The sequence below is a fragment of the Balaenoptera acutorostrata genome, chromosome 1, assembly GCF_949987535.1.
Source record: "Balaenoptera acutorostrata chromosome 1, mBalAcu1.1, whole genome shotgun sequence".
NCBI lineage: Eukaryota > Metazoa > Chordata > Mammalia > Artiodactyla > Balaenopteridae > Balaenoptera > Balaenoptera acutorostrata.
The window spans coordinates 164,292,812-164,308,920 of NC_080064.1; the positions used below are offsets into that span (position 1 = coordinate 164,292,812).

General features: G+C 38.2%; 1 protein-coding gene across 3 annotated transcripts in view; it reads right to left on the bottom strand.

The window, feature by feature from the left end:
- The window catches only part of NVL (nuclear VCP like), a 105,799-nt gene that overhangs the window by 44,263 nt on the left and 45,427 nt on the right, over window positions 1-16,109 (bottom strand). For all 3 annotated transcript variants that reach the window (XM_007167229.2, XM_057548275.1, XM_057548285.1), the window contains exon 18: window positions 13,346-13,445. In XM_007167229.2, the coding sequence (XP_007167291.2) occupies window positions 13,346-13,445 (100 nt within the window). The remainder of the gene's footprint in view (window positions 1-13,345; window positions 13,446-16,109) is intronic.

Below are 16,109 nucleotides of genomic sequence, written 5' to 3' on the forward strand. Positions count from 1 at the left end.
ATTTGTGGGAACATTTTTTAATTCTACTATCCAATGATCTGTATGTCTATGTCTATGCCAATACCATGCTGTGAAAACATCTTTTATCTTAAATATACAAACAGAGATCTTACAGCCAGATCTGCATGCCCCAAAATAAAGCTTGATATAAAGACTCCCAATTGTACTTAGAAAGCATTCTTAGTTTAGGACTTTTATAATCATTTTAATTCTCTGACAACGTCACATTTACTATTTTATTGTTTTAAGAAATTATTTACTTATTTGATTTACAGTAAAAAGCATCCTGAGTAATCTATACACCATAAAGTATGTGTGTGTATATATGTGTTAGATGATTTAAACTATGCTCCACCAAAAGCTCTTACAAAATTCTATGTATTACATCTTTTCTCAAAGAAAACCTGGCTCAGACTCGACAATCCTGTTTCACTAACAGGCATCTTAAACATGGCATATTTAAGACTGAGATACATATCTTTTCCATCACCTCCCCAAACAGGGCCCTAACCATTGTTCTTCCCATCTTGGTTAATGGCAACTCATCCTTCCAGTTTTTCAGGCCTAAAACTTGGAGTCATGCTTGATTCCATTCTCCCACATCTATATCCAATCCATTAGCAAATCCTGTCAACCGTACGACACAGTATATTCAGATTCTTTCTACACTCCCAGGCGTCACCTGGTTCGAAGCATCTCGCAGCACTTAGATTATTTTTACAGCTTCCTAAGTGGTTCCCTACCTAATTGTGTCAGAATTTTAGGTGGAAGACTCAAGATATCAATTCTTATCTTTGCAATGAAGAAGTCACCAACAATTCCAAAGATTTAAGGACAAAATCCATTCACTTACAAATGAGACAGATGCCAGAAGAGGAGGAACTCTCCCTCAGATCTGTTGATTAAAAAGCAACTACTATTCTATTAAGTACCAAAAAAACGCTAAAATTTAAGAGCTAATGGTAGCAACTTTCAACTTTAGGAAAACAGTATTTTGTTACAAATGGACCCTCAATTTCCAACAATGGTGCCAAGACAATTCTATGGGGAAAAGATCAGTCTTTGCAACAAAGGACGCTGAGACACATGACTATCCACACACAAAAGGATGAACGGACACCTTCTTCACAACATACAAAAAATTAACTCAAAGTGGATCAAAGACCTAAATGTGAGCACTAAAAGTTTAAAACTCTTGTAAGAAAACATCGGAGTTAATCTCTGTGACCCTGGGTTACGCAGTGATTTCTCAGGTATGACATCAAAAGTACATGTGATTTAAAAAATAAATAAATAAATTGAACTTTATCAATTTAAAACTTTTGTTCTTCAAATGATACCATCAAGAAAGTAAACAGACAACTCACAGATTGGGAGAAAATATGTATGCTAATCACATATCTGATTATGGACTTGTATCTAGAATAAATAAAGAATTCTTACTACTCAATGACAAGAGGGCATTAACCCAATTAAAAACTGGGGGAAGGATTCAAACAGACATTTCTCCAAAGAAGATATATAAACGGCCAACAAGCAAAAGAAAAGATGTTCAGCATCATTAATTATCAGGGGAATGCAAATCAAACTACAATGAAATACCTCCTCACATCTACTACATGGCTATAATAAAAAAGACAAACGATAACAGGTGTTGGTGAGGATGTGGAGAAATTGGAAGCCTCATACACTGCCTTGTCACAATTACTAGTGCGAATATAAAACGATTCAGACATTTTGGAAAAGAATTTGGCAGTTTCTCAAAATGGTAAACATAGAGTTACCATATGACCCAGCAATTCCACTCTTGGGTATCTGCCTAAGAAAAATTGTAACATATATCCAAACAAAAACTTGTACATGAATGTTCATAGCAGCATTATCATAATAGCTAAAAAGTACAAACAACCTAAATGTCCATCAACTGGTGAATAAATAGTATGTGGTATATCCATACACTGGAATATTATCCAGCAATAAAAAGGAATGAAGTATTGATACATTCTATAACATGGATGAAACTTGAAGGCATGTTGAGTGAAAGAAGATAGATACAATAGCCCACATACTGTATGATTCCCACATACTGTATGATTCCATTTACATAAAATATCCAGAATAGGGAAATCTACAGAGACAGAAAGTAGACTAGTCATTGCCTAGGGTTGGCAGTGGGGGAAGAATAGGGAGTGACTGCTAACAGACACAGATTTTCTTCTTAGGGTGATGGAAATGTTCTAAAATTAGATTATTGGTATGGCTGCACACCTCTGTAAATATATGCAAAACCACTGAATTGTATACTTAAAATGGGGAAAATTTATGGTACACCACATATCTAAATAAAGTTGTTTTTTTTTTTAAATTAGATCCTCAGACTAAAGAGATTATCAATATGTCCAGTGAAATAAAAGTTATTAAAAGATCAGACAGCCTTCATGAATCAGAAGTAGATCTCTTCTTATGATTCATAAACAAATATTTACTGAGTTCTAGGATGCACCAGGGTACCTGTATATCAGCAGAAGTAATGCCAGGGCCTATGTTAATTTTATAAGGGCAGTACTTACCAAAGGGCAAGATATACTGGCTTGACCACGGCACCACGTCATTGTTCAATTGCCTTCAAGAAGCATTCAACCATAATCCAAGGCCATTCAGAATAAATAGGTAAGGGAGCATTGCATTTGACTTGGTACTTAAGTGGCTGAATATCTTACTATAATAAAATCAGTATCTTCTTTTAAGTCACTCACTCTTTCATCTGACAAATAACTGTGGGCTTACAATAGGTAGAAACCCTGAACTTGAAGCTCTCTCTCAAATATAAGGCTGCAGACTTACTCCTTGCCTAGAAGAAGCTTACACATCATAATTTACTTATTTATTTTTTGGACTGCACCATATATGGAGAGCAGAAACTCATTCTAGATACTGAATTGCTACTGGTAAGAAACAGACACCTACTCAATAGAAGAAAAAGTAATAAGCCAGTGTGGCCATTTGGGTTACATAACCTACGCGTGCTGCTCAGGAGTGTTTTTAACCAGCTAGACAGGGGTTAAGTGGGAACTGTTCCTCAAATGAGAACATCCTTTACAGGACTTGGTATCTGAAGAATGGAATGCAGAGATGTGTACAGGAGAGTTAAATTTAGGGCATCTGTGCTCAAGATGTAATTTGCACCAGGAGCTCCATCTCCTTTGGTTGAGCACAGGGAACTGGTTTATTTCCAGAACAGGGTATGGACTTTAGTACACCACACGTTAGGAGAAGGCTGTCACAGTTCCTCAGAACAACCAGAGGTAGAATGGTGAGAGGATAGGATTTTAATTTACTTCCTAAAAATTAGTACCTCAAAAATTAGGGAAAAAGGATAAAGACAGAGATGGAAAATAGGTGAAAAGAAGAACTCTAGTAGATCAATTCAAGAGGTTTAAAACCCACCAAGTGCGAAGCATACAAGTGAAACAAACAAAAAAGTCACATAAAAAGGATCAGGGGCTTCCCTGGTGGCACAGTGGTTAAGAATCCGCCTGCCAATGCAGGAGACACAGGTTCGAGCCCTGGCCCGGGAAGATCCCACATGCCGTGGAGCAATTAAGCCCATGTGCCACAACTACTGAGCCTGCACTCTAGAGCCCACGAGCCACAACTACTGAGCCCGCGTGCCACAACTACTGAAGCCCGTGTGCCTAGAGCCCGTGCTCCACAACAAGAGAAGCCACTGCAATGAGAAGCCCGCGCACTGCAAGGAGGAGTGGCCCCCACTCACCGCAACTGGAGAAAGCCCGCAGGCAGCAACGAAGACCCAACACAGCCAAAAATAAATAAATAAATAAATAAATTAAAAAAAAAAAAAAGGATCAGAATGACATTGAACTTTTAAAAGAAAAAAAGCAATGCCTACAAATTACAAAAAACAAAATTTTCAACTCAAAATTCTATATCCAGCCAGGCTACCAATCAATAACGAGACTAGAATAAAGATATTTTCACATATGTAAGAATTCAAAAAAAATTTACCTCCTACATGACCTTTCTTAAGAAAGCCACTGAAAGATAAGCTCTAGCAAAATGGAAGAGTAAACCAAGAGACAAACATAAGATCAAAAACAGCGCAAAACAAAGGAAAGCAGGAAAAGGAAGTCCTGAAATGACAGCCATTTATATCACAGGCCTAGATGGCACCAGTCCAGATTGGAGCAGGAGGACAGAAAGCTCCAGAAGGGAGGTCTCCAAAAACAAACAAAACGTCAAATGGAATTGATACCTCATCCAGATAAATAATACTGACTGATGTATAACATAGTTGATGAAGAATGGGAACACAGAAAACAAAGCAAAAGAAAAAAATGAGGGTTACTAAATCTAAGAATAAAAAGGTTTTATGAGAAGGAAACCTAATCATGGTGTGATTCTTGGGTAAGCGGAGAGAAATTTTTTCAAAGTCATGGTAACGTAAGTGTTGACTAGTGATTTAACCAAAAGTTGTAATAAATCTATATTATAATATTGAGAGGCTGGAGTGGCAAGAACAGATGGTGTGCATGGTGTGGCAGTGATGGTGGGCTGGGCTATGTGTGTGGAGAAAGGGTGAATGTAAGATAATGAATCTTCATTCATTGAAAAGAAGTTAATGGGTAGTGTGTGAAATTGATAAGACATAGCAGTATGAGCATATTGTTTGAAAACATGGAGGAAACACAGCAAAAAAATAATGGCTCAAGGATTTTACCAGTAGAAGCCTCTGGGATGGGGGCTGGGGGACGCAGAGGATCAACAGTTTTTGTTATAAGCTTTTCGGTGTCATTTGATGTTTAACTGATATCTCCCTGTGTGGGTTTTTCTTTTTCATGCCATTCACCAACTGGATCCACAACCTCGAGGCTTATTATGGCCATTCTCTTACAGAGTTTGTCAATTTACCAGAACCGTGTCACACAAAACAAACACTGTTCAAAATCTGAGACATAACAAAACAAACTTCAGTATGCAGAGGTGACTATGGTACAGAATGCAGAGGAAATGAACTTGTGCTTTAAAGAAAATAAAATTCGGTGGGTGCCTGAGGGTCAAATCTTGGTTTTGCCACTGCTAACTTATCTGGTGGCAAACTAACTAGAATCTACTAATTACTGTGAGCTTTACTGTGAGGATTACCCGACAGAACGTGGGAAGCATTCACTGCAGTGGCTGGAATACAAGTGCTCATACGATAATTATGATTATTTGGACTCGGGCAGATTGAGATGCAAATCTCTGCTCCACCCTTGTCAGTTCTACTTGGGCAAATAATTTAACCTAATTTAATTAAATTAAAATAATTTAACTTTTGCAACAGGAAGTATATACATCATAGTACTTTCCTCACAGGGTTGTTGTGAGGTTTAACAAGGTGAACACTTAACACATTACTGACTGGGGGATTTTTGCAGAAACTAATGCCTATGGCCATAATACATCTCTGGTCAAAAATGTGTTAACAGAGTGCTTAGCATTTATTCAGCAAGGCTCCATGAACTCCAGTTGTTATCACTGATGAGTTTTTTTTTTAATTAAAAATTTTTTTTACTGGAGTATAGTTGATTTGATGAGTTTTAAGTAAAGAAAATGGGATATATTTATTTTCACCCCCTTTTTTTTTTCACCCCCTTTTAGAGATACTTTAGAACTGAAAAGACACCTGGGTACTTCTCTCCAAGTGCTCTCCATCTCAGGAAGTAAAAACTTTTACCTAGTTTCTTAGGCAAAAAAAAAAATCTGTTTATTCTTTCTCACATCCACATCTAATTCCAGCACTTTCTATAGGTTTTACCTTCAAAATATATCCCAAAGCGGGGTCAGCTCCCCACTGATCACTTCTTACTTCTCCCACCAAGCCCACATCAATTCTCCCTTGGACCATGGATCTTCTAACCCCTTTGTGTCAAGTACTCCTTTGGGAATATAGCAAAGTTTATGGACTCCTTGTCAAAAAAAGTGTTTTTAAATGCATAAGGCAAAATGCATAGGATTACAAAGAAATCAATGGTACTAAAAGTTATCAAACTGCTAGAAAAACAAAATTTTGATATTAATAATATATGTACTTCCTTATTTATTTTTTAAAATATTTTTAAAGAAATACTGTAATCTTTTGTTGCCAAAGTCTTGTCTAATGAAGGAAGAACAAATGCTTCTTTGTTTAAACACTCTTTTATTTATTTATTTATTTATTTTTGGCTGTGGTGGGTCTTCGTTTCTGTGTGAGGGCTTCCTCTAGCTGCGGCAAGCGGGGGCTACTCTTCATCGCGGTGCGCGGGCCTCTCACTATCGCGGCCTCTCTTGTTGTGGAGCACAGGCTCCAGACGCGCAGGCTCAGTAATTGTGGCTCACGGGCCCAGTTGCTCCGTGGCATGTGGGATCTTCCCAGACCAGGGCTCGAACCCGTGTCCCCTGCATTGGCAGGCAGGCAGATTCTCAACCACTGCGTCACCAGGGAAGCCCATACTTCCTTATTAATAACCTTAAGCAGCAGGTCTGATAGAACTGTAATTTTGGAGTAGTATGGGTATAAACAGTACTTTGTGATATCTGCAAAGACTGTAAGGTGATAGAGAAACAGCTATGATTTTACTGGTTGACAGCTGCAGATACTACTTTGGCTCCTTGCCAACATTCATAATTCAAGGAGATGCTAAATTTCAGTTAGGGGTTGGTGAAACTGAGATGAAAGTTTTTCACATTCAGGTTCACAGACCCCCCTAAATTCTAACCCCAGATCCCCAAGGTTAAGAACACCATTTTTGGCTAATTTTTGTAAAAGGTGTAAGGTCTGTGTCCAGATTTTTTTTTTTTTGCATGTGAGTGTGCAGTTGTTGCAGCACCATTTGTTGAAAAGACTGCCCTTTCTCCATTGTGTTGCCTTTGCTCCTTTGTCAAAGATCGGTCGACTGTATTTGTGTGGGTCTATTTCTGGTTTTGTTCCATTGATTTATTTACCTTATTCTTTCATCAATATTACACTTTTTTTGTTTTTTTAAATAAATCACTCTTTTTTTGCCTGCGCCACACGGCTTGTGGGATCTCAGTTCCCCGACCAGGGATTGAACCCAGGCCACAGCAGTGGAAGCCTGGAATGCTAACCACTAGGCCATCAGGGAAGTCCCCTACACTCTCTTGACTACTGTAGCTTTAAGGTAAGTCTTGAAGTTGGGTAGTGTCAGTCCTCCAACTCTATTCTCTCCTTCAATACTGTGGTGGCTCTTCTGGGTCTTTTGCCTTTCCATATAAACTTTAGAATATTTGTTGATATTCACAAAAAAAAACTCACTCGGATTTTGACTAGGATTGTTTTGAATCTATAGAACAAATTGGGAAGACTGACATCTTGACAGTACTGCATTTTCCTATCATATACAAGGAATATCTTTCCATTTATTCAGATCTTTTTTGATTTCTTCCATCAAAGTGTCATAGTTTGCCTCATATAGATCTTGTACATATTTTGTTAGATTTATACCTAAGTCTGTCTGTCTCTGTTTCTTTCTTTCTTTTTGGTGCAGATATAAACGGTATTGTGTTTTTAATTTCAAACTCCAATTGTTCATTGCTAGTATTTACCAACTGATTTTTTTTTTTAATTTTAAATTTATTATTTATTTATTATTTTTACTTTTGGCTGTGTTGGGTCTTCGTTTCTGTGCGAGGGCCCTTTCCAGTTGCGGCGAGCGGGGGCCGCTCTTCATCGCGGTGCGCGGGCCTCTCACTATCGCGGCCTCTCCCGCTGCAGCGCACAGGCTCCAGACGCGCAGGCTCAGCAGTTGTGGCTCACGGGCCCAGTCGCTCCGCGGCATGTGGGATCCTCCCAGACCAGGGCTCGAACCCGTGTCGCCTGCACTGGCAGGCAGATTCTCAACCACTGCGCCACCAGCGAAGCCCCTACCAATTGATTTTTGAAAGAGGTGCAAAAGTGATTCAATGGAGGAAGACAGTCTTTTCAGTGAATGATGGTGGAGCAATTGGATACCCATAGGAAAAAAACCCCTCGACCTAAACTGTGCGCCTCACATAAATGTTACCTAAAAATAGATCATAGGTTTAAATGTAAAACATAAAACCATAAAACTTTTAGAAGAAAACAGTGGAGAAAATCTTTGGGACATAGTTTTGAAAACCAGATTTTAGACATGGTCTGCAGAGTGTAATATATAAAAGGAAATACTAATAACTTGGATCTCTGTGATTAAGAAGATGAAAAGACAAGACACAGACTGGGACAAAAAGTTGCAAATTACATATCTGACAAAGGACTCACATCTAGAATATATACAGAACTCTCAAAACTCAACAATAAAAAAAATACATATTCCAATTTTAGAAAATGGGCAAAGGACACAAAGAGACAACTCACTGAAGAAGATATAAGGATGGCAAAGAAACACATGAAAAGAAGTTCCTATCAGCCATCAGAGAAATACAAATAAAACCATGATGAGATATCACTATACATCTCTTGGAAAAGATAAAATAAAAACAGTGACAATACAAAATACCAGCAAAGATGCAAAGAAATTGAATCTCCCTTAGCATTACTGATAGAAATTATAGCCACTCAGGAAGACTTTGACAACCTCTTTAAAAAACTGAACATATACTTAACATATGACCCAGCAATCATGCTCCTGGGCATCTATCCCAAAGAAATGAAACCTTATGTCCACATAAGGACCTACATGTAGATGTTCAGAGTAGCTTTATATGAAAAAGTCAAAAACTGGAAACGATCATAATGCCCCCAGAAGAGAATGGTTAAACAAACTAGAACCTCTACACCACAGAATACTACCCACTACTGAAAAGGAACAATCTATTGATACACACAAGAATTTGAATAGATTTCAAGGGTGTGAGAATAGGTAAATAAAGCCAACCTAAAAGGTCACATTTTGTATGATTACTTTTATATAAAATTCTTAAAGTGACACAATTATAGAGATGGAGAACAGATTAGCGGTTGCCCTGAGTTAGACATGGTGGGAGAGAGGTGATTGTTACTATAAAGGGAGAGCATGAGGGAGATCTTTGTGGTGATGGAATAGTTCTTGTATTGACTGCAGTGGTGATCACATGAATCTACACATGTGCTAAAATGGCAAAAAAAATAGACAAATTACACAAATGTCTATTTCCTGGTTTTGATTTTGTACCATAGTTATGTAAAATGTAACAACTGAGTTAAACTGGGTACATGGAACTTCTGTGCATTATTTTTCTATTTCTTGTGAATTTGTAATTGTTTCAAAATACAAAGTAAAAAAAAAAGTCACATATTTTATAAAAAGAAAATCAGATCACTTCACTCCCCCACTCAAAAAACGTTCATGGGACTTCCCTGGTGGTACAGTGGTTAAGAATCTGCCTGCCAATGCAGGGGACACAGGTGGTCTGGGAAGATCCCACATGCCGTGGAGCAACTAAGCCCGTGCGCCACAACTTCTGAGCCTGAGCTCTAGAGCCCGCGAGCCACAACTACTGAGCCCACGAGCCACAGCTACTGCAGCCGTGTTATGCCTAGAGCACGTGCTCCGCAACAAAGAGAAGCCACCACAATGAGAAGCCCGTGCACCACAACAAAGAGTAGCCCCTGCCTGCCGCAACTAGAGAAAGCCCGTGCACAGCAACGAAGACTCAATGCAGCCAATAAATAAATAAATAAATAAATTAATTAATTAATTAATTTAAAAAAACCCTTCATGGCAGAATAAAATCCACACCCCTTACTGTGGCCTAAAAGGTCCCTTGCACTTCTCCATCACTGCCCCCCAACTCTTTTCGCTCTAGATGCACTGGCCTTCTTGCTGGTTCTCCAAACTTGTTCTCACTTCAGGGCCTTTATACTTATTGTTTGTTCTCTACCTGGAAGGCCTTCTCCCAGATTTTTGCATGGCTTGATATTTCACATTATTTGGGTGCGTGCTGACATTACTTCTGAAGAAGAAGCTCTCCCGGACCATGATATCTAAATTAGCATTCCTCTCCCCAAACACCAGTCATTCTCCATCCTCTTACCCTGTTTTATTTTATTTATTTGATTGTCTATTATTTACCCCCTGTTCCCCAGCCCCAAATCAGAATACAGGCAGGCAAAGAATTTTTCCGAATTGTTAACTTTTGAATTCCCAAAGCTCAGCAGGACCAGGCATATAATAAAAATTCAATAAATATCTGATGAGTGAAGGAGTAAATCTGAGAGACTAAAGAAAATTATACTGATATGACTGACCTACAACACCAAACTGTAAGGCGGAATGTATAACTTGCACCATAAAACAAAGAATGTGATGAAAGAAAAATATACATAAGAAGGATTAAAGATAACTCCCCTTTTTTTACATTTCTACTTCTCTCCTTTTGAATCTGGCCCTTCCTGTCACTGCCCTGACCAAGAGAATTTGTCTATTCTGGGCCTTGCCTTCAAAGGAATGGCAGCTTCCACCTTTATCTCTTGGAATCCAGCTGTCAAGTAAGAAATGTGAGTACTCAGAGAACCATTCTAATGGAAGCCAAGCCACATGGAGAGGCCTTGGAAGATGACAACTGGTGGTGGGGAGGGGCGGGGGGAGGGGGTGTACAGAATGCCGAGGCGCACCAAGCACCAGACATGTGAGTAAAGAAGTGACCTTGAAAGGGGATCCTCTGGCCCAGCCATGCCTGCTGGTGGCATGTGGATCAGAGATGAACCACCTGGACAAGCCCTCCCTGAATTCCTGACCTACAAAATTATGAACAATGCAAAAATGGTGATTTTAAGCCACTAAGTATCGCAGTAGTTCATCACGCAGCAAGAGCTGACCAGGACATCGGGCAAGAAGGGGTTTCTTAAAGCTGAGCAGAATCCAAGTTATAAACAATCAAACAAAATGTCACAGGATAGAATACAATGGAACAGAACTGCCAAACAGGCATCAATACAAGTGAAAAGATCTGAAACATCTATTTTTAAATGTATGTGGATCCTCAACGTAATGGGGTTTGTTATGGGGAGAAAGGGATGGGTGAGGTACAGTGGAGAGGAAGACAATACTCAAGAACACTGGAAAGAACAAAACAGAGGTACCACATTCATCCTGTCATTCACTGGCTAAACTCAAGAGACTACTGTACTCAGTTCTGGGTTTTACAACTAAGGAGAATCTGGAGAATCCTAAGGAATTCAAAGATGAATAAAGAGATCAGAGGAAAAAAAAAAAAACCCATGAGGAAAGGTAATGTACCTGAACCCTTTTGAAGGAAGGGATTTAAGTAAAACCTAGTAGTAACATTGAAGGACCTATTATTTGAGTAACACTGAAGGACCTGTTATTTTCTAATCTACAGAGATTAAACTAAAAGATAAGAGTGTTTACAATAAACAAATATGAAAAATGGTGAGTACAGTTAAAGACAGAATAGGTTTTATTAGAGCACACCAAAGACTGTCTTCTTGAAATCTGCTAGAAAAATCTGTAGCTGCTCAGGAAAGGTAGGATATGATTCTGTCCAAGTTTGACAGACCTTCAAGGTTTCTTCTAGGATGACTCTCTGATTTTATGACCTAATGACTGCTCCTACTGCTAATACCAAAAGTGTTCATGATAATGATAATAATACTAAACAGCTACTTGCCATGCACTATGATAGATACATTAGCAATATCACTTAAGCTTTGTGACAATACTGCCTATTAGGTATTATTATCCTCATTTTATAGATGAAGAAGTACTGGTTAGCAAGATGAAGTAATACATGCCCAGGATTAATGTGGTATAATAAAGAATAAATACATTTGGTCTTTGCCCCTGGTTCCTGGCTAGAGCTTTCTGAGTAACAGGAGTGTCTTTGTTGTGCTAATGAGATGACTCAAGGTTGGCCCCGCAGATAACTTCAGGATGGGGCCGGTTACCAGAACGACTCACCATCTGATTAGAGGGTTGGAACTTGGAGCCAGACATCTGGGGAGGTAGGGCGGGGCTGGAGACTGAGTTCAGTCACATGGCCAATGAGTCAATCAATCATGGATACATAACAAAATCCCAATAAAAACTCTGGACGTCAAACTTGAGGGAGACGCCTCGCTGACGCTGACGAGCACAGTGATGTGCCGGGAGGGTGCTGCGCCCTGACTCCGTGGAGAGAGGGCACGGAAGCGCTGCGCTCCCCAGACCTATCCCTAAGTGGACCCTTTATAATCAACCGTAACTGTAAGTATGGTGCTCTTCTTCATTTTGTTAGTCTTTCTAGCAAATTACTGAACCTGAAGGGGGTGATGGGAATCCCCAAGTTTGTAGCAGGCTGGTCAGAAGCGCGTGTGTCCTGGAGACACCACTTGCATCTGGCATCTGAAGTAGGGCAGTCTTGTAGACAACTGACCCCTTAACCTGCAGGTTCTGACATTAATGCCAGGTGGTTAGTGTCAGACCTGAATTATAATCTACTCAGTTGGTATACACTAGTTAGGGTTGAAAGAGAACAGTTAGTAAGACATGAAGTGCTAGAGCCAGGACTCAAACCCAGTTCTGCCTAACTCAAAGAGAGTATTTCTAATTCAAAGATAAGAGTCTAATTCAAACTTCCGATTTTTCATTTTAAAATGAAATGGTATATAATTCATGAAGGTTTTAGTATCTGTACTAACTTACAAGAAAAATTACATCAGCTTGAAAACTGAAAAATCTATTTAAGCAATTAAAGTCCCAAGTCATTGCCGGTAGACATAGTTAACACAAATATCAATGCAGGAGCAGCTATGATACAGCGGCTTATATGGATGGCAAAGTATTAAACAATATGAAGAGAACTGAGGACCCAAAGTAAAAGCCACCTTCGGTACTTTTGAAGTTTTGAGACTTTTTCTAAATCCCTCACTAGTACTTAGGCTTTTTAACAATTTTAAAAAATAGTTAAGTGCAGGTATATGGACATGCTTCCAGTGTGAAACCTTAAAAACCTATCTTTAACCTTCAGACACAGTGAAAAAGAGACTGGTTCTTGTCTCCTATAAGCTTGAGAGAAACCATAGGACATAAATTCTGATAATACTTTGTGGTCAAAAGTGTATGTTACAAGGGTTCTCTGCTTAACAAGACAATTTTCTACGCACCAACACAGAAAAAAATCTTATAGAATCCAAGCAATAATGTTATACTGTTTTTTTTTTTTTACTATAGCTTACATAAAAGCTTTCTAATGTTTTATGCCAACTTATGAACCAAAAAAGGATTTCCCAAACTTACTCTTCCTTTACTAGGATGTATATAAATTATATTGTTTATAAACGTTGTTAAGTTTTTAGACTCATCTGTTTTATATTCTTCTTTCTTACCTGGTCTGTTAGTGGCTGCCATAATAAAAACCTGCTGACGTGTTTCCAGACCATCCATCTCTGTAAGTAGTTGATTTACCACCCGAACACTTGCCCCTGTCTGAAAACAAATAAATACAGCTACATCAGCTCCCAAAAAAAGAAAAATACATCACCGTTTTTGTTTTCATGCAAAATAATACATTTGCTAACATGAATGAAAGCTTTTGTCAAAAGATATAACAATTATTTCCTGAGAAGTCACTATATCTAAGCACTGTGCAAAACATGTTCTCATCAGTGTGCTTCCCCAGCAATCCTGCTATTATCCACAATTCAGATGAGGAAACTGAGGCTTAGAGAGGCTATTTGTCCAAGGTCTCAAAGCTACATAAGGGTAGAGATGAAATTCAATCTCAGGCTTAGCTGATCCCACAGTCTTATGCCTCTGAGCTATTCAAAGATCTAAGAGCTGAGAATTACATTCAATATCCTGTGATAAACCGTAATGGAAATGAATATGAAAAAGAATATATATGTGTCTAACTGAATCAATTTGCTGTACAGCAGAAATTAACACAACATTGTAAATCAATTATACTTCAATAAAATAAATTTTTTAAAAAAGATCTAATAGCCACAATGAATTTCCCTTTGGGCAAATCTAGACTCAGCTTTTGAATGCCAGATCAGACTCCCCAGGATACTGGATATTCCAGAGTTTTCAGCTGGGACACTGAGGCCTTTTCTCTTTTCCTTGAAGCATGCAGTACAAAGTTGAACTACCTCAGGGCAATATCTAAGATGTTCAGGGAGTTGGTGAATAGAGGGATGTTTATCCCTTAAATACAGAAATTTTTAAAATGCACAATGTAGGAAATGAGAAAAGTGGTGCTGTGTTTCTTTTTGTCATTAATTGCCTTTCTTCAACATAAATTTTATGTACAGAGGTGGTAATGAGTTTAACATACTGATTTCTCCAGAAAAAAAATTTGGTGCACCTTATTATCACTCCTTGGAGACACAGTATTAACCGTTAGGAGATTAAAAGAATTATAATCAGGACTCAAAAAAATAAAGAAGTGCTGGTTTTAAAAAAACAAAAAGACAAAAAAAAACCCAAAACACTGTCCTACCTAAGCAAGACAAAAACCTCACAATCAATTCAGGAAAAGGCTGATAGACTTTACTATATATAAAATTTTATATAATAAAAAAAGATAAGTGATAAAACTGGGAAAAATAGTACCAACACACATAATTGGACAATAGACTAATTTCCATCACATATAAAAAGCTCTTATAAATTAACAACAAAAAAGGGGAAGACAGGACTTCCCTGGCGGTCCAGTGGTTAAGACTTTGCCTTCCAATGAAGGGGGTGTGCGTTCAATCCCTGGTGTGGGAGCTAAGATCCCACATGCCTTGGGGCCAAGAAACCAAAACATGAAACAAGCAATACTGTAACAAATTCAATAAATCGAGACTTTAAAAATGGTCATAAAAAAAAAAAATCTTAAGAAAAGGGGGGGGAAACATTTCATTTTCAGTGTATGTGCTGCCAAAGTGAGCACAGAAAAACATTTCAACAGCAAAAGGGTCAGAGACATGAATACTAAAATTTAACATCATGTTTTGCCAATAAAATTGAGAAAAATAAAAAGATGGGTATTACCCATTGTTGACAAAGGTGTAGAAAATGGTTATTTTTAGTTGGTAGGTGTATTTAACTGGTAGTTTTTGCGAAGAATGACTGTGTTAGCTTTCAAAATATTTGTATACATCTTCTACTCAGAAAGTCTACTTCCAAAACTCTCACATATTCCCACATGTGCACAAAAATACGTGATAAGAATGTTTAATACAGTTGTGTTTATAAGGGAAACAACTGGAAACAATGTAAATGTCCAAAACAGGGGAATTGTTGAATTAATTCTTCCCTATCCAGACTGTGGAATATTTATTCAATAGTTACAAAATAAGTTATTAAGTACATGGGTAAAGTGTCAGATAGAATGACCACATTTATATAAAAAAATAAGTTTAAATCATACATTAAGCTTATAGAAAAAGCTCTAGACCACAAATGCAAAACACTAAACTGTCAGTAGAAGTAACCTCCAAGAAGAGTAACAGGGAGGAGAATTGGAAGAAAGACTTGACTCTCTTTATACTTGTATTTATTTGCATTTTTCACAAGCATGTATTCATGAATAACTTGCATCATTAAAAAAAGAATACATTTAATTTTAAAATATTTTCAGAATCCCCTTCAGGTGAAAATGTTAAAGCAAAACACATATATCTGATTACAGAGATGTGTGGTAGCAGACAGCCGAGAGAGATAACCTAGAAGTTAGAAATGTGGTTCATAAGAATGCAGACTTCTCTGAGGGCAAGGAGTGGACTGGATATACCTCAATGAACTCCTCCTAATTTAAATTACCACTTGATAACAGAGAGATGCAAACCAATGAAATAGGTGTCAATGAACAAAGGGTTTAATTCACAGCAAAAAGGAATAAAAAGGAGTAAAATCCAGAGCATACCATGCCCCCACCAGCTGGATATAGAGTGTAGGACTTTGCTCTGGATCGCACATTAGATTTTGGAACGTGCCGGCCGGCAGGGGAACCCGGGAAGGATCTCTGCCCTGGCCACTGACATCACTGTCAGAGATAAGACTGTGATAAAGATTTTCTGTGATATTGCTGACTGCTGGGTGAGGAAACGAAATTGCTATGATATGAAGCACACTTACCCTAGTCAAGGTTTGTTTTGCAAC